This window comes from Pan troglodytes, chromosome 12 (genome assembly GCF_028858775.2).
Source record: "Pan troglodytes isolate AG18354 chromosome 12, NHGRI_mPanTro3-v2.0_pri, whole genome shotgun sequence".
NCBI lineage: Eukaryota > Metazoa > Chordata > Mammalia > Primates > Hominidae > Pan > Pan troglodytes.
The window spans coordinates 68,338,891-68,361,474 of record NC_072410.2 but is presented as its reverse complement, the minus strand read 5'-3'; the positions used below and the strand labels follow the sequence as shown (position 1 = coordinate 68,361,474).

Genomic DNA, 22,584 nt, shown 5'->3' with positions numbered 1-22,584 from the left:
CTTATAATTAAATGCTGATTATCCTCTGTATGGACATATTCACAGGTAGCTGTGTGTATACTTGTATATGCACAGGAAAGGTGTGAAAGAATACACCTTCAAAGAGTGGCCATATCTAAGAGTGGGGCTGGGAGATGAGAAAGGAGAGCTTTCACTTCCTGCTTCCTGTATATCCTGTTTGAAGTTTTACAATGATCAAATATTATTGTTTTAATTAATAATGTGAAGAATGAAAATATTTCTAACATTCACAAATTAAAGATGATAGCATGGTTGATTTGAAATTTTTTATACTTTGCACAGTGGTGTTTTCAATTCAGTGATTTATGACACATTTTGGGCTTTATCCTACTGCACGAATGATTGAAAATAAAAAGATGAAACTTACCCTAATTATCATACATATACAATTCCTGTTAGATATGAATATCTTGCCTCAAGATTTTTATTAAAGAGTTCTAATTTAGTCCTATCTCTGTGACTAGGATTATAACCTTTTAATATTGTTACCAAGATCTTATACAAATCACTCATTGAACAAGCAATTCATTGAACACCTTGTCAACCCCTGGGCTGATCATTGAGGGCAGAGATGGGTAGACGTGAGCCCCTTCAGTTGTATGAGCTAGCTTTCATTGCATGCTTTCCATGCCCCAGGACTCTGTGTAGTGCTTTACATATATTAACTCCTTTCATCTTCACAACACTCCTGTAAGGTATAAATATTATTAAACCCATTTTACTCAGATGAAGACCCTGAGACAGATTTAGAATCCCAGAGGTCTAGCTCTGACTCAAAAGCCCATGGTTTTAAACCGTAACTTCGTAGTGCCTTCTGGATCATAAAGTAGATGTAATATAGTAGGAGTTTTACAAGTAAATATTTAAGTATATTTTAACATTTGTAATTATTTAACAATTGGAACAACTTGAATTTCCAACAATAGGAAGTTGATTAAATACAACGGAGTCTACCCATACAATGGAAGACTTAAGAAGCATTTGAAATGATGATGTAGAATGTAGATACTGATCTATTAACATTAAAAAACTATCTTTGGCCTGGTGCACTGGCTCACGCCTGTAATCCCAGCACTTTGGGAGGCCAAGGCGAGTGGATCACCTGAAGTCAGGAGTTCAAGACCAGCCAGGCCAACATGGAGAAACCCCGTCTCTACTAAAAATACAAATATTAGCTGGGCATCGTGGCACCTGTAATCCCAGCTACTCTGGAGGCTGAGGCAGGAGAATCGCTTGAACCCAGGAGGCGGAGGTTTCAGTGAGCCGAGATCGTGCCACTGCACTCCAGCCTTAGCGACAACTATCTTTATATTAAGTGGAAAAGATTATAACAGTTCTTATGATTTAAACTTTGTAAAAAAAAATCATATAATTAAAAGCCAAAGCCAGACTCATAAAAAGCATCCACATGCTTGTAGGCCAAAGCAGGCTCCATAAACGATTCAGGTCAGAATACTGGGGGATGCATCACTGATCACTGCACTTTCTCCCATGGAGCCTGGACAAAGCTTCACTCGTCTCCTCAACATACAGCCCCAGGCATCCACTACCAGTCTATCTGAGGTGGCCCTCAAGAGAATCCTCTTTATCTTTTGAGCATTTGCTACCCTCAATTCCACTGCTAGAATCTATTCATCTAGTATTTCCTCTTGGTCTCATTCTTATCCCTTATTTCATTCTCCTGTGTGTCTCCATGTGACTCCTTTGTGTACACTTTTCTTGTGACTCAGTTTTACCCTGGATCCTGGTTTGCTACTTCTGTTATTGCTCTCTTTCACATCATCACCTTTTTTTTTATCCCATCATTCCCATAGGCACACAAATATGCTCTTGTATCTACAATTGTTTTTTAAAAGATGTCCTCTAGAGCTACATCATCTCCAGCCCTTCATAGCACATCTCCTTGATAAAGCTATGTTGACTGTTTCTTCTTTCTCACCCACCTATTTTTCTCTTCATTCCCTCCCAGCAGGCTTTGCTTTCTACCTCTCCATTGTAACCAGGATCAACTAGTGTCCTTGACTTTGAACTTGCCAAATCCAGTGATCAGTTCTTTGGCCTGTGTTACTTAAACATTCAGCAACCCATGAGACTGTTGAGACTCCCTTCTTGAAATACCTTCTTTGCTGAGCATCTTCGTTTCTTCAGGCTGCTGTAACAGAATACCATAGACTGGGTAATTTATAAACAACATAAATTTACTGCTCACAGGTCTGGAGGCTGGGAAGTTCAAGATCAAGGCACTAGCAGATTCAGCATCTGGTGACAGCTCTGCTCTGCTTCAAAGATTTTGCCTTCCAGCTGTGCCCTCATATGGTGGAAGGGGCTGACAAGCTCCCTTGGGCCCTCTTTTATAAGGGTACTGGTCCCTTTGGAATCCTCATGAGCTAATCATCTCACAAAGGCCCTATCTCTTAATAACAACACATTAGGAATTCGGTTTCAACATACAAATTTTGGGAGGACACAAACATTCAGACCACAGCACTGAGTTTCTAGGATACCACGGTCTCCTGGCTTTCCTTCTGCCTCACTTGCTCCATCTTCTCAGCCTATTCTGTGGGATGCTCCTCTTGCTGACCACTTCTCTTCTGTTTCCATTTATTCCCAGGTATTGCCATCTAGCCCTGTGGCATTAAATATCATCTGTAATCAGTTCCCAATTTATAATTCCAGTTTCAATCTCTCTCCTAAATTCTGTTGTTAACGTAGGTGTCTAAAAAGCATCTCATGCTTACTGTGTCCAAAACAGAACACTCAATTTCCACCCTGTGGCTAAGACTGCTAGCTGTCCTCCAGTAATCATCCTCTCCTTCTATTGTAATACATGTGTTTTTACTGGGCACACAGCCACTCAGAATAAAGCCTACATTGACAACATCTCAGTCTCTTTTGTAGCTGAGTTCTGACCAATGAGATGTAATCAGAAGTATTGTGTGGCAGCTGCTAGAAAACCTTTTCCTAGCAAACATATATGTTTCTGCAAACATATATCATTTTCCTCCTCTTTGCCTTCTTCTATCCTGCTGTCTGGAACACAGATGTGATGGTTGGAACTTTAGCATCCATCTTGGGTGATGAGAATGGAGGACAACATCCTAGAAATCATGGAGTGGTGAGCTGGAAAGGTCTCTGAAGGTATGGAGTTGTCATACCTGTCCTGGACTGCCCACCTTCAGGCTTCCTTTATATGATAAAGGAATACAGATGCTTCTTGACTTATGATAGGGTTATGTACCAATAAACCCATTGTAAGTTGAAAATATTGTAAGTGAGAAATGCATTTAATACACCTAACCTACTGAACACCATAGCTTAGCCTAGCCTACCTTAAATGTGCTCAGGGCCAGGCGCGGTGGCCTTCACCTATAATCCCAGCACTTTGGCAGGCCAAGATGGGAGGATTTCTTGAGCCCAGGCATTCAAGACCAACCCTACAGCTGGGCTAAACTATTTGGCAATGCAGTACATTGTAGAGTATCCACTGTTTACCCTCGTGATCTGGGAGCTGTGGTTTGCTGCTGTTGCCCAACATTGTGAGAGAATATCAATGCATATTGCTAGCCTGGAAAAAGATCAAAATTCAACATTTGAAGTAAGATTTCTACTAAATGTTTATCATGTTAGCACCACCAGAAAGTCTAAAAAATGTGAGTTGAACCATTACAAAGAGTCCCCCCATCAGGGACTCTCTGTAAACTACCTTCTTCAAGCCACTATTACTGTGCTTCAAAGCTGAATCTAACCCTAACTAATAGTCATCTATGTCTATCAGAGAACAATCCTCCTTTCACATACCAGGCAACTGAAAATATAAAATTGGTAGAAAAGATGATCCGTTTTTACACTACTTTGCTCAACAGATAACTTTTCTAGAATATAATTGTACTGATTAAGGATTTATACTTCCATTTTCTCAGGTTTTAAATGAATTCTAATAAAAATCTTTATGCTGTTTTGATTATACTCCTCTCTAAATGGATTTGTCCTCATCTGACATTTTGTGCTGGTTTGAAAACTTTCAAAGACAGGCCTAAAACAAAATACAGCCTTCTCAATACATAAAATCATATCCAAATGTGAGTTTTCTTAGGCTATAATATCTAGAATTTTTTAACTTTGAAATGCAATGTTTATTCAATATATGGTAAAAAGCTCCATAAGTATTTGTGAATGAATGACTTAGTAAAGAGTATACTATCACATAATTATTTAACTACATAAAATTACCCTGGTGATTTAAAAACATGTTCCCCAATTTTCTGATACTCTTTTCACTAAAGGTGAGTCCATTTGTGCTGCTATAACAAAATATCTTAGACTGGGTAGTGTATACAGAAACTTATTTCCCACAGTTCTGGAGGCTTGGATGTCCAAGATCAAAGTGCTGGCAAGTTCAGTGTCTGATAATGGCCCGATCTCTTCTTCCAAGGTGGCACCTTGAACACCATTTCCTCCAGAGGGGGCTAACTCTATGTCCTCACAGCAGAAGAGGTGGAAGGAATGGAAGGAACAGACTTACCCCTTCAAGCCCTTTTTATAAGTGGCTAATCCCATGCATAAGGGCCCCCCCTCATGACCTAATCACCTCCTAAATGCCTTACTTCTTAATACTGTCACACTGGCAATTAAATTTTACCATATGAAATTTGGGGGATACATTCAGACCACAGTAGGTGCGATCTAATTTCCTCCCCCTTGAACATGGGCCAGCCTTAGTGACTGACTTCAAACTCATAGAATGTGTTAGAGGTGACACTGAGTGTCTTCCAAGACTAGGTTAGAGCAGGCAGTACAGTTTCTGCCTGGCTCTACTGGACATGCCTTTGGATCCCTGTGACAACACACACATAAAATGTCTGGCTACATTGAAGCTGCCATGCTGAAGAGGTCATGTAGGGATAGAGGGAGACGACTGAGGAGCCAGAGCTGTTGCAGAACCCAGCTGACTGAGTTTTCCCAGCATCACCTGCCAGACTTGTAAGTGATTCCAGTTATTCCAGTCCTCAGCCTCAGAGCTGCTCTTGGCAAGTACAGCAGAGATGAGCTTTCCCTGTTGAGCCCTGACCAAATTGCAGACTTGTAAGCTGGCTAAACAGTGTTTGTTATTTCTAGGTGTGAGGGTAGTTTGAACAGCACCCACAGTATTGGGAACATTCCCTCATCAGCACGTTGACTCTCTATGCTGCTTGCTTGATTGTCTTGGAGAACATAATGACCCTTTCAGTCATTCCCTTTGGGTTAATTCCCTCTGTGGAAAAGGGGTATTCTTGCACTTGCCTGCCACTCCTGTAGCCACAATTTAGAGAGGGCTTTGTTCCCTTCACCTTTCCTCTATCCAGGGAAAATATCAGACCTGTTGCCTTCCAAAATGGAAACAAAATCACCTGTTTCAAAGCAAGCTGCCTTAAGATGTGGTCTGTAAAGATACTACAATTAAGTGATAGGCTTTCCCTTTTCTTTACCCTAGAAACAGAAACAGACTGTGTTTCAGCATAATGCAGGTGACCAAGGCATATCCTCCATATAGGAAAAGAGCAACTAAAAAGAAAACTATAGCCTCATTAACTTGTCTGAGGTAGTGATTTGTTAAGTGAAAAGTAGTGGGTGGTGTAGTTTTTAAAAAGGTGGGCCATATTACCATTTCTTCAGTGCTTCCTGGGGAAAAGGATACTATCATTATATATATTCTCTAGGCCAGGTTTCACCTAGGCTAGAGAAAGAACAATCTAATGTAATTCTGTCTCATTAGTGCATTAGTGCATTTCCCTCAAAAGGAAAATTATTTTATAAATGGCTGATATACTTGCCTACTATAAATGATGCATGGTATTCTAGTTTATAAATTGATCTCCTAGGAAATCAGGTGTTTGTTCCCCTAAACTTGATCATTCCACAGAGAGCTTTTAGGATCAATTCCTTGACCAGAGAAGAGCTTTGGCAACTCCACCGATGTAACAGTGCCTTGTAGGATCCCACAGAAAGCTGCTAACTAGTTTTTTTCTTTCTGTGATGTACATTTAGCTATAGCAGGAAATAGTGTGTAATTACAAGAGGCTCCCAAAGGTTGAGGCCTTATCTGGATGATTGCCAAGTCCAAACTGCACTTTGTAGACCCAATCTCAGGGAGTCCAGTTTCTTCCACAGCAGGACCCACCTACTGGTTTTAGTTTCATGGTTGTAACTTCTGTGACCCCAAGCTTTTAATTCTATTCAAAGCCTCATCATCTAAAAGTCATTTGGAAAACTAAAGAATGACAGCTATCAACTATATATAAGTAGCTTTCAATTCAAAAGAGGGAGGTGTAATATAATGAAGTTAAATTACATTTTGATTCTGGTTGCTAGATATTCTTTGATCATTAATGGTGTCAGCAAAATTGAGCACACCTTAAAGTCAGACAACCTCTTCCATGAAATGTTTCTCTCCTCTCCCTTTCAGCCTCGCATCCTTCCTTCTACTTTGTCACCTCCCACTAGATAAGCAACTTGGATATATTGATGACGTCCTCTTATTTGCCAAAAATTCACCAAGCTGTTAATAACTTAGATTTATTTATGAAAACTACAGCAGATTTAAGTCAACCAACAGGCCCAAGCTCTTTAAATTTTTTGTTACTAGGGTGACAATTCTACACCCAATTTTACTTTTCAAAATCTAGGCAGAAACACCTTTATTGGGATTTAGCAATGACTTTGTTTTATAACCTGCAGAGATTATTAGGAAGATACATATTTCTTCCTCACCTTCTATTTTGTTCTATATTTTTGTTAAAAAAAATGTTGGCATATGAGTACAAAAAGGAAAACGTTTTTTATGATCATCTCTGTCTACATAACAGACTGAAATTTGTGAGCATTTAACACATTTGTGCCGAAAAATATTGAAATTATAAAAGTACCATTTACAGGCAGCCACCTACGAACTAAAACATTACTATGGCATTCTTACCTTCCATCATGAGCCTCCCTATGAACTGAGTCACATAGGAGAATCTAAAAAAAAAAAATCCTGGGAGGTTCAAAAGGTAGCCATTTCCCTAACAACGAGACATGTCCATAAAGAAGGGCTTCATTATTTTTGATTCTCGTCAAATATTTCAAGGCATTCTGAGAGCCCCCATCTTCAGGGTTAACCACATGTAGTATGCTCAATACAGCCGGTGTCTAATACACAGCCAAACAGTCGTCTTTCCATTAAAATGTGATTTTTGCTTCTGCTTTTCCATCTAGCACATCTGTTCTTCTAGCGGTTCTTGTGTCGTTAGCCGCCTTTCCATCCCACCTTCGCGCTATTCTTTTAATTCAATTGTGCGCAAATTGCATCAGGCTGTCAGGGCGTCGCTTTATGAATTTCCCTTTGAGGACTTGCACATTCCTCTCTGCACAGAGGTCGGAGCCGGTGGGTGCCCGGCTGCCGCCGCCCCGCGATCAATGCCACCTGAAGCTTCCCCGGGCGAGGCCGTGGCTGCCTGGCTTGGTCCCGGAGTCCACGGCCACAGAGACTGGTGCCTTGAAGACATGGTTTTTATAAGCATAGAACGTTGCATGCCTTATTTTAATGGAAAAGGTATCTAACAAAGTCGGCCGTAAAGCAAAACTCCTTAAATAAATCTGTTCCCCCACCCCTACCATTTCCATTATAAAATCAAACAAACAGTATCAGCAAGCGGGGAAAATACAGAGCTTTTTATGTTTGCGCCTCACTTTGTTCCCGGCAGGATTTAAAGTGATTTGTAAGCGTATGTAAAACAAGAGCATGTACATTTAAAAGTGAAAAGGGATTAAAAACAAGGGTGGGGACATAAAATAGAGCCAGGACAAGGCTTAAGTGATGCCTAAAATAACAACCTCTGCTATGAGTGGGCCACAATTTGGCACTAAATTATCTAGTAGTTCTCTATCGGCTAATGGCATCCCCCAACCCCAACTCAATTTGTTTATGAGCATTTATGGTGGGAGATGGAGAGATCAGGGTGAGGGTGAAAACGCAGGCGTGTCTGGCCAACTCATTTTTCATTTGGCTTCATGTAGGAGTCGATTTTAACATAACTGGAAGAGAGAACATCCTGGACTGTGCATCCTTAAAGCAATCTTCCTCAAATATTGCTCTTCTGAGACAAAGGCGCTCGTAAATATTGGAAGGCATTGAATTCAAAATCTAGGCAGGCTTGCCTTGCCAAGAACAGAACCGTAAAGATGTATACAGCTGCTCTCTCTCCTCTCCTTCACAGGCAGACAGCTAGAAAGATGATCTATTCTTGCTGTCTTGGATTCTTAACTTCCCCCTCACTCTAAAACCATGCAAATCTAGCTTCCACCCCCACCACTTCACTGAAGCTGAGCTTGCTGAGGTCCCCAAAGCACTTTTCAGTTATTTTACTTGGGTCCTGACAGCATTTGGACACTGACTGCTCCCGTCTTAAAATACCTTGTGCCTTGGGTTTTCCTAACAGCACACGTTGGTGGCTATCATCTCCCTCTTCTCTGGTCATGCCTTCTATATGTCCTCTGTTGCCTTCTTCTGCACCTGACCCTTCAATGTTGGTTGGGATGCTGTCCTAGTGCTGAGAACCCTGTATCAGAACGGGTCCACAGAAGTGTGGCCACCATACAGACCGTCAAAAAAAAAAAAAAAAAAAACTAATTCCTCTGAATCCCAGAGTGAAGAATTTCATGAAGCTCTTGTTAACTGAATAATGGCTGCAGTAGACGTGGTATATTGGCTTGGTCGACCTCTATTTCCAAACTCCTTCTGGGGTCTTTCACGTACTGCAGACACTGGAGAGCTAGGAGCTACATTTCCTGACTGCCTTGCAGCAAGAGTTTCAAATGCGATTTAGTCATTATTAATCAGAGGTATTCCTGTGAAATTTGAATTTGGAACTGAGTTCAGTGGAGAAAGAGACAGCAGTGCCTGAGGCATCCATTTAGCTGGTGTGAAGATCTAGCCCACGTGGCTCGGGGGCCAACAATTCTGGTGGTGCCTTCCTGATACCTGGACTGATAGTTGGGGTAGTATATTCATAAATACAGTATTTTTCCTGGCAGTCGGATTCCCCTAATAGGCCTATCAGGAAAAATTGTCCAAGGCTTGAAATTGGGTCATGGAGATCGGGAGTGTCTTTCAGGAAAATTCTGATATGGTCTGGTAGAAACTTTAGGAATTTTCTAATTCTATAGGGGTATGCACTGGTGACTTCCTATTAACTAAACTATTTTACAACTCTGTAAGGTAGAAATTTATTTGCAGCAAACTATAGAAATCCAGATAGTTTTGTTTTTTACTTTTTAATTTTATTTGAATGTAGCAGAAACAGGATCTCATTCTGTTGTCCAGGCTGGTCTCAAACTCCTGAGCTCAAGCAATCCTCCTGCCTCGGACTCCCAAAGTGCTGGAATTATCAGCATGACCAGCCACAAATAATTCTTATCCATAGCAAAACAAATCTTTTTTTTTGGTAGATATAAAATTGATTTTTGCCCTGAAGAAAAGATAATTCCAAACATTATTTTTTATTGCCCTAAAGCTACATTGTCTAATATGAAAGCTACTAGCTATGTAGTTATTGAACTCTTATAATGTGGCAAGTTTGAATTGAGATGTCTTATAGGTATAAAATATACGCCAGATTTCAAAGACTCGATATGAAAAAGTATGTAAAAAGATCTCATTGATTTTATTATATTGATTACATCTTGAAATAATTATATCTTGGATAGAGTGGGTTAAATAAGATATTATTAAAATTAATTTTAACTATTTTTACTTCTTAAAATGTGACTCTTAGAAAATTTAAATTACAGATGAGGCTTGCATTACGGTTCTGTCAGACAGTGCTGTCCTGTAGAATTTTAGCCAGTTTTGCATCTATTAACCAGTTGATTGAAACATTTCTGATTGTGTGTGTATATATGTATACACACACACATACACACACTTGTATGTATCTCTGAATTCTCCTTTGAACTGGACTTAACATCTTACAGATTCCCTCATTAATTCATGTATTAAATATTTGTGACATGTCATTTTATACTTGCATGAGAATCACAGTTCTAACATTTATACTTTAGCAGTCAATTCTGCAGAGTTGCTCCAACAGGCCCAATCTAGATTTGTTATTCCAGTTCTTCCAATTATTTTGTAAGTACCTAATTCCCTGTATTAAATTCCATCCTAAAATGGCTAAGGTGGTTTTAGTTACCTGCTACTGCACCCTGACTATACCCTGACATTAGCTTAAAATTGAACATTTACTATTTTCCAGATACTGTGTTAAACACTTTACAGATTATTTTATTTAATCGTCACCGCAACTCTGTGAGGGAGGCAGTATACTCCTCATTTTACAGATGAGGCACTGAGAGTTTAAGAAACTTCTCCAAGACAACCAGGAAGTAGTAGCTGGACTCACACCTAAGCATACTGACTCTAAAGTCTACTTCCATCCATTACCACTGTGCCAGCACCTATTCTGTTCCACCAAATAAAACAGAAAGAAGGGCATATCTGTCACTGTGTTGACCTAGAAGCTGCGGTGCGGCAGGGAAGTTACAGGTTATAGTCATCCCCTCACTTGTTCTGCCTTCTCTACTCCTAGGACCTTTGATTCAATTAGCTGGTTCTCAGAATCCTGGGCATAGCTCAAGCCTGAGTGGCTCTTCCAGACTCTCACCCAACTGAGGAGGTTGAATGATGCGCCATTTTCCACTGCAAGCTGAGAAGCACCTCTGCCAAGACCAAGAGGTCTCACTGGTGGAGATGCACTAGAAGTATGTGACTCTGAGGGTCACAGAGCTTGCTAAACAGGCTGTCTACCATCTTTGGCAAAGGCAGGAAACAATTACACTGTAATAATAGTTATTAATGGCCAGATGTTGCACTAAGTGATTTACATACATTCTCTCTAATCCTTTCAATAGCTCAGTGGGGTGAGTAGCAGTATCATCATTTTAAAAATGAGGAATCTAGGTCTTAGGTTAATTATGGATGCTCTAGGATTTCCTGGATAATCACTGAACTCACTAATCAAGGGCTACATATCTGACAAATATTTCAGACATTAAAACATTTGATAATAAAGGAGTCTATGGTATTATTTGTCCACATGTAACTGAATAAGGAAACTTGTTAAAGAAAGGAGAATGGCAAAAATTTTATATATTATCCTTCCATTATTAATGCTAGTTTAAAAGCTTGAAATTGACAGGCAACTCAGTATTTTCCAACATGCATCACATTAGCTTTTAATTCATTATCTGTCTTTATTTTTTACTGTCTCCTTTCTTACTATGGTCTTCATTTTATACTGGCGCTGAAGAGACATCTGAAAGGATTATGCCACCCCACTTTAGTCCCAGGAAATAGAACTACTATGAATTATTGATAGTGTTAGCTTTCTAGTGCTTTAATTTCACCTCTGTTTCAGACAAGGATATTAGTTAAATGGAATTTTTTATATCACCCCAGGAGCTTACTACACAGGAAATACTGACTGACTTGAATTATAGAAAAGACACTCCTATGTTGATTTCCATTTCTACATAGGATGGATTCTTCATACATTCCACTCCCCTATATTTTTGCTTAGTGTTAGGTTAATAGGGCAGTTTTCAAATGGAGTCCCTCAGAACCCGCGGGATTCCTCAGAGATGCCTGCAGTACAACTGGAGAAGCAAGAGGGCTGCGTGGGATGGTATCTGCACGTAGACATACACATGAGTGCACACATATGCCCCCAACCATTGCCTTTCTTCAGAGAAAAACTTCACTTGTCTACCGTAAGTATTAAGCCTTTGTGCAAGATTATGTTGGAAGAAAGGTTTCTTCTCTTCACAAATCTTGAGGCTGTGTATGGTGGCTCACTCCTGTAATTGCAGCTCTTGGGAGGCTGAGGTGTGAGAAGTGCTTAAGGCCAGGAGTTTGAGACCAGCCTGAGCAACATAGTGAGACCCCATCTCTACAAAAAATTTTTAAAAAAAATTAGCCAGGTGTGGTGGCACACATTTATAGTCCCAGCTACTCTGGAGGCTGAGGCGGGCGGATCCCCTGAGCCCGGGAGGTTGAGGCCACAGTGAGTCATGATCACACCACTGCATTTCAGCCTGGGTGACAGAGTAAGATCCTGTCTCTTAAAAAAAAAAAAAACAGTAAAATATCCTGAGTTAATACAATAAATACAATAGATGTTTGCACATCTTTGAGATACTAAGAAAAAATGTCTAAGGGGTTTTATACTATATAGTTGAGTGTATACAGCTGTGCACTGGACTTGACAGAAGCTGATGGCATGTCATATGACTAGGCTTGCAGGATGGACTTGGCCCTCCTGTGGTATTGTAAGAATTACCCTGAATTTTGGGTAAAGCCAGTTACCATGTATATTTATGTAATGAATAAACTCACAAGCGCAAAAAAATGCAATAATATTGGGGAATGGCACCGATAAATGAAGCAATTGCACAAGTAAACTTGGTTCACCTGCTTCTATTCGGGTCATTAGGTCCCTGAATCCATAGGCCTCCAATGTCCTTTAAGAGAAGGAATATAGTCATTGCTTGTGTTCTTCAGAAGGGACTACCATGAGTAAAATATTTTCTGAGTTTCTGTAATAAGAGCAAATATTTCTCTAACTTGCAAAGAGTATTTTAAAATGTGAGGGTTTTGTTTTTTGTGAGTTAATGAGTTAAAAAGTAGCATTCAGGGTTCCTTTCTGTATGTGGATGGTATAGGTGCCTAGAAATTGCCATCCTCCCACGCATGGAAGCTGTAGACCTGAAGAGGGCAGGCAGATGACAAAGGCTCATTCATTCAGTATACATTTATTTCTTCGGGGTCGGGGGGTATTTCTTTAAGTTTTATTTTATTTGTAATTGACCTATGATTGTACATATTTATGAATATGTATTTATTGAGTACCCACTATTACCAGGCATCATGCTAGGTGTTGGGAATCTAATAGTAAGACCTATCCTGCCACCTTCTTTTTTGTGTGTGTGAGACAGAGTCTCACTCTGTCGCCCAGGCTGGAGTGCAGTGGCGCGATCTCGGCTCACTGCAACCTCCGCCTCCCGGGTTCAAGCAATTCTCGTACCTCAGCCTCCCACATAGCTGGAATTACAGGCACCCACCCCCATGCCTGGCTAATTTTTGTATTTTTAGTAGAGACAGAGTTTCATCATGTTAGCCAGGATGGTCTCGCATTCCTGGCCTCAAGTGATCTGCCCACTTCCACTTCCCAAAGTGCTCGAATTACAGCATGAGCCACAGCACCCAGGCTGATCCTGCCACCTTCTTAGAATTTGCATTCTGTTGTGGAGGAGGCATATAATAAACACATAGACAATTACATAAACATAGCAATTACAGAATGTGATCGTTGACATCATGCATGCAACAGAGTAAGGGTGGGGCCCTTTTCACACAGGGGCAGTCAAAGAGGAGGCCCTAGAACAGCAGAAAGCTAAGTGCATTTTAGAAGGCCACAGCTGGCCTCTCTGCTGGCTTCCAAAGCAATAAATGCGTGGTGCTTACTGTATTTGATGGCTAAATACATGCCATCTGTACTCAAGAATTAGAATGCTGTGGAAACTCTGAGGGGACCAATAGTTGGTGACTTCTTGTATAGGAACAAAAAATATGGCACAGTTAATTTATTACACAAATAGATTTTTCCTTAGTTATTTAACATTTATCAGCACTGTGTTTTATTTATTTCTTAACGCAAAGGTGGCCTGAGGGATAATTAAAAGTAATATACCCAAGATCATTGTCCTTTTCCATTCCATAAAAAAATTGTCTCCACCACTGTTTATGATCCTCATCAAACATATAAAAAATGCATCCATAATGAAATCTCCTCTTATATTGTTACTTTATAACTGTTAAAGGCAACATGATTTTTGTAAAGGATAAAATAGACTACAAAAATTAGTTTCATTTTCAAAACCTCTACATAAGCATGTAAAATATATTAGAGTGAAGAGGGACACATGGTTATCAAATAACCTGACTTCTATCAACAGAAGTTTCCAGTTTACATTATTATTCTTTCATTTTTACTAGATGAACCTTCTTTTTTGTTTTTATAAGCTTATCAGTGGATCACCCTTCTTAAATAGAAATACCTGAAAGATATATGCACACAAAACTGATTCAGATTTACCGCAGAAATACTAGACTTCAATGGGACATTCAAGCAAATATAATTCATCCATCTACCCATCCATCCATTCAATATTTATTGAGTAAGCTAAACTAATAGGTAAAATATGCTGGAACCAGAGCAGTGTATTGTGGTTGTGTTGGCTCCTTGGGTGGGCGAACACTGTTCCTGTTTTTTTTTTCTTTCTTTGCACACTTACTGTAGAAATTTTCTGAAAGGCAAGTAGTCAAACTGACTGGATAGCCTAAGAAATTTGAAATTATCTGGCCGAGTGCAGTGGCTCACACCTGTAATCCTAACACTTTAGGAGGCCAAGGTGGGAGGATCACTTGAGCCCAGGAGTTTAAGACCAGCCTGGGCAACATACTGAGACTCCATCTCCACACAAAAAAAAATTTTTAATTAGCCAGGCATGGTGGCTCATTCCTGTAGTCCCAGATACTTGAGAGGCTGAGATGGGAGGATTGCTGAAGCTCAGGAGTTCGAGATTACAGTGCACTATTATTGTGCCACTGCATTCCAACCTGGGTGACAAAGTGAGACCCCCATCTCAACAACAAAAAATGAACAAACAAAAAAATTATCCAGTCCAGCCAATGTGATAAAATGGACTAACAGAATGAATTTGGGGAAAATAATTCAGGAAAAATACATGGAGTGGTTTACTGGCAACCCCAAGAAAAAGAGAAACTATTATACTACTAAAGGAGTTCAGTAAGGCATCTGATTACAATACAAGAAATCACTAGTTTTCCTGTATCTTGTTTAAAAACATAATGATTAAAAAGCATCTTGTTCAAAATAGCAAGAAAAATATGAGTATAAATTTATCAAGAAATATACAGGACCTGAATTAAACAAACTATAAAATTTTAGTGAGAAACTTAAAGACTTGAGCAAAACTGGAGAAAATTTTCACTCTTGAGGACAAGCTTAAATGTTAGAATTGCCACTTTTCTCCAAATTACTTTTAGATTTAAAAGGGGATGTGAAAGGACTGGATGAAATTATGCTAAACTCTAATAGAATGTATGACACAAACAAGGACATTTAAAACTAGAAGAATAATGAGGTGGCGGTATAGGGACTAATGGACATTAAAATATATTCTAAAACTATAATAATTAGAATAGTTTGGTACTGGTTTTATATTCTAAAACCATAATAATTAGAATAGTTTGGTACTGGTTTAGGGATTAAGTAAATATATCAATGGTGCCAAATAGAATGCCTATAAACAGACTCAGGCATATGCACAAATTTAGTGTAACAGTTACATTTGGAATCTGTAGAAAAGGATAAATTATTTAGTAAAAGATGCAGGAGGAAATGTCTATTCAAAATTAAGACATCTTTTTCATATAAGGCAATCACATAATTCCAGATTTATGAAAGATTTAAATATAAAGGATAAAGCCATACTTTTATATGAAGATGGCATATTTTGAACACATGCATTTGCCTCTGCTCCCTCCTCAACCCTACTTAAGTATCAGTAAAAATGATTTTTAAAAACCCTTAAAAACACCCACAAGGACAAATAATGGGAGATAAAGCTACAGCAATAAAACCTTGGAAACTAGAAAGCAGATGAGCGGGTGGTAATGCAAATTTGATTGTAAGCATTGCAGGCTACCAAAGCAGAGAAATGGTCCAGTTAACACAGTGGAAATCCCTCAAGGCTCAGGCTACTGGAAGTGGGCATGAAGGTGGGGCTAAAAATAAAAGCACTGATTCCAAATCTGCTTACTAAGCAGTTGTGCCCCATGTCACACAGGAGAGCAGCTGCCCTGCCTGCTCAGGCAGAAGCCAGAGTTCATTTGTTTTGAGACAGTCTTACTCACTCTGTCGCCTAGGCTGGAGTGCAGTGGTGTGATCTCGGCTCATTGCAACCTCTGCCTCCCAGGTTCAAGCGATTCTCTTGCCTCAGCCTCCTGAGTAGCTGGAATTAAAGGTGCACACCACCATGCCCAGCTAATTTTTTTATTTTTTGGCAGAGATGGGGTTTCACTGTGTTGGCCAGGCTGGTCTTGAACTCCTGACCTCAACTGATCCACCCACCTCAGCCTCCCAAAGTGCTGGGATTACAGGTGTGAGCCACTGCACCCAGCCAGAGTTTCACTTTCATAGACACAGTTGAAAAAATGATGTAGTGCTGAAGACAGGGATTCAGTGAAAGTTAATCCCTGGAATGTAGAGGCCTTAACCTTCTTCCCAGATTTTTAAAGCACACATAACCAGACTCATAGCTTCTAGGCAGGAAATAGGGTGTATCTTCCCTGGAGAATATGACCAGTCCAAGGAAAAAGATATCAAGATACCAACGTCAGAGGCTCCCAGATGCAATGGTCACCCTAGAAAACCTAAGACTGGCCAGGCGCGGTGGCTCATGCCTGTAATCCCAGCACTTTGGGAGGCCGAGGCGGGCAGATCACGAGGTCAGGAGTTTGAGACCGGCCTGACCAACACAGTGAAACCCTATCTCTACTAAAAATACAAAAATTAGCTGGGCATGGTGGTGCATGCCTGTAATCCCAGTTACTCAGGAGGCTGAGGTGGGAGAATTGCTTGAACTTGGGAGGCGGAGATTGCAGTGAGCCCAGATTGCGCCGTGGTACTCCAGCCTGGGCGACAGAGCAAGACTCTGTCTCAAAAAAAAAAAAAAGCAAAGAAAAAAAAGAAAACCTAAGACCACAGCTCAGCAGTAGGGCAAAAGAGAAATCCATTGCAGATTGGTGGATGGGGAGGCTCACACTCCTTCACCCACTCTGGGAAACATCTGACTGAATTGTTAAATCTGCCTTCTGAAATGGATTGTTCCTGCTGAAAAAAACTCTGGCCCAGGCATTGATCCCAGGCCCCAGTGGTCTGGACCCTGCTTGCAGGACAGACACCTGAAGAGCACACTGCATTGCAGGCAGGTGTGTTTGCAGGTCCCTGGCCATCTAGACTAACTTTAAGGGTCCTCAATGCTCTTTCACAATTCCTTTAACATTTGTCAACTCCTTTAGTGATTATTACACCTTTTCACTTTATTCAATCCCTCAACTCTTCCTCCACCCCACTTATTCTCATTAAATTACCTTACCTCCCTCACACTGAGAAAATGAAAGCTATCTCATGTGAATGCCTCTCCCTATCCAAATTGCTCTCCAATTTTTAAAATCCACTGTCTTCTCTTCCATACAGAGAAAATATGTCCTCTTTTCTATACCTAATGAGTCCACTCATCTCTTGATCCTGTTTCTTCTGACAGCTCTGGGCCTTGTTCCATCAATTACCACTCCTTTGCTCGAATCTTCAATTCATTCCCTTTGCCTACTTATGAGAGTATGTGTAGTGGACACTGATCTACCACTCAGATTCCCTTTCAAGATTGAAGGATTCAGTCCCCCAGAAGCCAGGAGTGCTGCTGGAAGATGGCCCTTAGCCGTCAGCCTTCTTCAGGAATTGCCTCAGCAGAAGAAAGTCACCTCACTAGAGTTCATGTATTCTTCCCTGGGCAGCTCTCCTCTAACAACTGGGTTAATGTGGGGAATATAAAGACCAGCCCTCTCACCTTGAGACAACTGTGAAGGGTCTTCCCAGTTTCAGAGCTCCTTAAGTCTTGGCTAAGGTCTTCATTGAGACTGCATCATTGCCCAGCTTCTCCCTTAGTCCAATCTTGTCTCCTTTCCTTTCCTTGCTTTCCACAAATTGTTAAACGTGACAGCACTCCCTAATTAACTTCCTGCATGCTAATCATCTCAGAGCCTGTATCCCAGGGTACCCTCCTTATGACAGTATGTTTGTAAGACAAGGACTTTTAATAATTTGTTAGGTAGTACCAAGTTGCCCTTTCAAATAGCTGTACAAATTTGCACTCCCATTACCAATGTAGAAAAGTGCCTCTTTTCCTACACCCTAATTGCCACTACTGGATATTATCAAGCTTTTAAATCTTCCCATTCCATAAGTGACAGATGGTGGCTTATTCTTGCTTTATTTGTATTTTTAAAAATTATGAGTATGAGTGAGAATGTTTTTACACATTACTTACTGGCTATTTATATTCCTTTCCCTTTCATTTGCTTGTGTTATTTGCCCATTTTTCTATTGCACGGCCATACATATTGGTAATATACCATATGCCATACGTATATTAATTTTCAAGTACCGTTTGTATAGTAAGAAAGTTGCAAATAAGTTGTTTCAGTTTGCTGTTTGTTTGGCTTTAAGACTTTCTTCTGGCCATTCAAATATTTTGCATTTTTTAAATTTGCTAACATTACCAACATTTTTCCTGTGCTGCTTGGTTTTCTGTCAGGCTTAAATTGGCATTTCCCATTCTAAGATTTGGGGAAAAAAACCAAAACACTAATGCCTTCCTTAAAACTTAGCTCAAATGTCATTGCTCTCACAAAGATGTCTCTGAGTACCTTGACCAGAGTTAACCCCCCAATTCCCTTCTCCCTTTATATAATATAAATCACATTGCCTATCATATTCTGCCTTAACATTATGGCCATTTTTATTATTTTCCAAACTCTTCTATTGGAATGTAAGTTACTGAGGAAAGGAATTCCATTTTAAATCTCTATGTATGCCCTCCAGTATCTAGAATGACTTGCGTAAAGTCCTACTTAAATATTTACTGAATTGTAATAACTAGTACTGTTTGATTATGTGGCTCTGACACTAAGGGTGAGTGATTTTATATATATGTATACATACACACGTTTGTATATGTATACATATACACGTACATACATATATTTCACACTCTTTCTCATTAGACATAAATTTTGTGAAATTTTGTGACTATTTTTTTGCTTGGAGAACTCTTAGTTCTGCCATCTTTAGACCTCAGCCACACTTACCAAAGACTGACTGCAAAAACAGCACTTGAGAGTCAGGTCTCAGGGCCTGCCAAGTGACAGGTGACCAGAACACTCCTAGCTGAGGAGGCAGATCAGGCAGGGTGGTTCCCAGCAACAGGGGAAGCATATATGGAGCCATGACACAAAGTGGCCATCCTCCCCACAGGGTAAACAGAGCTCAGTCTCCCAACACCATGACCATCTGCCCCATCAGTGGCATAGATTCCTCCCAGGCCATACTTTTGGCTGGGGAAGAAGTCCCTGATGATGTTGAGGACAAGATACAGGCAGGTATCTCAACTAGGTCAATACATTGAGTTATCAGCTCAGGTGGATTAGTCGTTGCCCAGTTCCTATGCCCAGTAGCCCTAGTCTTGGATTCCATGGTTTCAATTTCTCCCTTTTCATTCTCTTGAGCCCATTCAGATATGGTTTTCATGCCACCACAACTGCTCCTGCTCCTGCCAAAGTCACAGGTGACATCGACGTTGCTAAACACAATGGCCGGTTCTCATTTCTCACCTCACTGGCCCTGCCAGCAGCATTGGCCTGGTGGATCCCTCTCTACTTCCTGAGGGCTTGATTGGGCTCCCTGGGCACCAGTTTTTCCTCATACCTCACTGGATGCTTCCTTCTCTGCCTTTGCTGGTTCTTCCTCTGCTTCCTGAGCACTTCACGTTGGAGAACCCCCAAAGTACAGTCATTGGACCTATCTTTTCTATCTGGATTCATTTTCTTGATGATCCCAGCCAATCTTATAGCTTTCAATACTGTCTATCTGCTGACAAATTCCAAATTTTATTTCCTCTAACCAGACTCATAGGTCCAACTGCCTACTCAACATCTCGCTTTGGATGTCTAACAGACATCTCAAATGTAACATTCCAAAACTGAGCCTCTGATCTTCCCCTTCCCCCAAAATCTGCTCCTCTCACAGTCTCTCCATTTCAGTAAATGACAACCCTATCCAACTAGTTACTCACACCAAAAACTCTGGTGTCATCCTTCACTCCTCTCCTTTTCTCACACCCACATTCAATCTGTCAGCAAATCTACTTTTACTATACCTTCAAAATATACTCAGAATCTGAATCCTCCTGACAACCACTCTGCTAACCACCCTGTGCAAGTTACTATCTCTTAAGTGTCTCTCTTTTCTCATCAATAACTGGGGGCAATAATAGCCTATGACTTACAGGGTTCTTGTGTGGAATAAAAGATAAGACATGTAAAGAACTTAGCATACTGCCGAACAAATTGTTAGTGCTTGGCCAGTCATGGTGGCTCACACCTGTCATCCAAGCACTTTGGGAGGCTGAGGAGGGAGGATTGCTTGAGGCCAGGAGACCAGCCTAGGCAACATGGTGAGATCTTGTCTCTACTAAAATTCAAAAAAATTAGCCAGGTGTGATGGTGCGTGCCTGTAGTCCCAGCTACCTGGGGTACTGAGGCTGGTGGATTACTTGAGCCCTGAAGGTCAAGGCTGCAGTGAGCCATGATCATGCCACTGCACTCCAGCCTGGGTGACAGAGTGAGACCCTGTCCGCACCCTCCCCCCTCCAAAAAAAAAGTTGTTAGTGCTTAATAAATTTTAGCTTTCATTATTATTTGTGGCGTCAGTTTTCTAGGAGGTTTCCAGAAGACGTGGCTAGTAAAGTTGAAGCTATCAGCTCCTTTTCATAAGAACTGAGTTTTTTCTTCAACACATGAAATTTTCATTTTAAAGGTTTTACCTAAATGAGCTAAAGAAAAAGAAGTCCAAACTAATCTCACCCAGTAAAACTGTCACAGATAAGATCCAAATAAAGGGTTAAAAAGCACAATAGCAATTTGAATCATTGGAATTCTTCTCTATAAGAGTAATTTTCAGCTAACCTAGAAAATATTTTAAATCTAAAGTTATATAAGATTGTCACATATCATACTGCATAGCTGTCTACAGCCCTAGCTTCACAACCTGAAATAATTTGGGGATATGAGGAAACTCATAGGATGTTTCTACAACAGCAACTGAGATAACAGCAATCATTTGTATAAAACAGCCTTGTTTTATAAACCCATAGTCCCAGCTAATTAGTAATAGGTAGAAAGATTCTGGAAAATCCTCAGTGTTATCTGAGATGTCAGCAATATACAATAGGCCTGAACTATATAGGAAATATCTTGGGTAAGTGCCCTAATGCATAAATTAGATATGTGGATATCACTAATAAGATAAACCATTGCACTAAATAAGAAGAAAAATATTTCAGAGCATTCAACTTGTCCTTTAATGCAATCACTTTGTTAATATATGTGGTAAGAAACAGTATTTGAATAGATAAAAGTAGATGAACATTTTTTCTTAATATTTTTCAAAAATTATGTTTCTTCTTTATTAAGTATGGATCTCTTTCACTATATATATGTCTGTGTGTGTGTGTGTGTAGAGATATATGTATCTCTCTATATACACATAAATACATGAAACATCTACCACGTGCTGAGTAATGAGGAAACAATAGTCAATTGTTTTTATTACTAAGCTCCTTATAAAAATATTTTGATCGTTTTGAGTATAAGAGCTAGGTAACAGTGGCCTTGGAGTGTTTTAAGTTGGCGGGTGGGGGGGATAACCCTAATATAAAATCATCAGGAATTGACTGTGCTTAATTTATTGGATTTTCTTTGTCTGTATTTAATTATACATTATACTCTGCGGTATTCTTAGAGTGATATATACAATGTAAACAAATTTAAATATCACATATATGCAAAAAATTACTTAGTAAAGGTAAACTCCCATTAATACCTACTGTGGGCTCATTTTAGCTGATCCATGTATACTTTGTATGCTAATTTTATTTATTTATCTGTTTTTTTATAGGAAGTCCTGGCTGAGCAAGGTTGGAAGCCCTAGTTCTCGCATTGACCGCACAAACTTTTCTAATGAAAAAACCATCTCTAAGCTTGAATACTCTAATTTTAGTATTAGATACTAATAGAAGAGAAAAATTGTAACACACTGAACAACAGATACTGTATGTTCTTAAGACTATGTATACTAGAATAATAGTAGCAGAGTAGGGTGAAAAGGAACTTTCAGTTCTGAAAGTAAGCGACTGTACCTGTTACTAAAAATGTCTGACACTGAAATAATTTTACTCAACTATGTTTTCAACAAGCAAAAATATAGTATTCTAAGATTAAAATGTCATTACAAAATATTTAGTGTGAACATTTAATTTAAACTTGTCTCACGGAATCTTTAATTTCAATGAACATTACAGCATATATATGTTATTTGGCGAGACATCAAATAAAGTTAACCATTTAAAAATTATTTTCACATACTGTTGTCTGTGTTGAATTATAAAATCCTCTGAATAATTTGTTACTACAGTTATTTGTTATTAAACTCTTCAAAAAGAACCAGTGATTAGAAATAAACGTGATGATCAATATAACCATAAAATATTATCAACAAAGAGTTTTAAAATTCTGGTTAATGTGAACATTATTTGGTTGGAGCTACTTAATGCCTTCTATATTGTTGT

At 39.6% G+C, this 22,584-nt stretch overlaps 1 protein-coding gene across 13 annotated transcripts in view; it reads left to right on the top strand.

The window, feature by feature from the left end:
- The window catches only part of ACYP2 (acylphosphatase 2), a 339,796-nt gene extending 317,426 nt beyond the window's left edge, over nt 1-22,370 (top strand). For 10 of the 13 annotated variants that reach the window (XR_001715774.3, XM_016948524.3, XM_016948521.3 and 7 more), the window contains one exon: nt 21,915-22,370. Coding sequence is in view for 8 of the 13 variants with exons in the window: in XM_016948524.3 (XP_016804013.1) it covers nt 21,915-22,029 (115 nt within the window). In the remaining 5 variants the exon portion in view is untranslated. Of the gene's footprint in view, nt 1-3,062; nt 3,137-21,914 lie in introns of all 13 variants that reach the window. The other 3 variants (XM_054678406.2, XM_063789867.1, XM_016948522.3) reach the window with 3 other exon arrangements.
- Nucleotides 22,371-22,584: the final 214 nt, after the last annotated feature.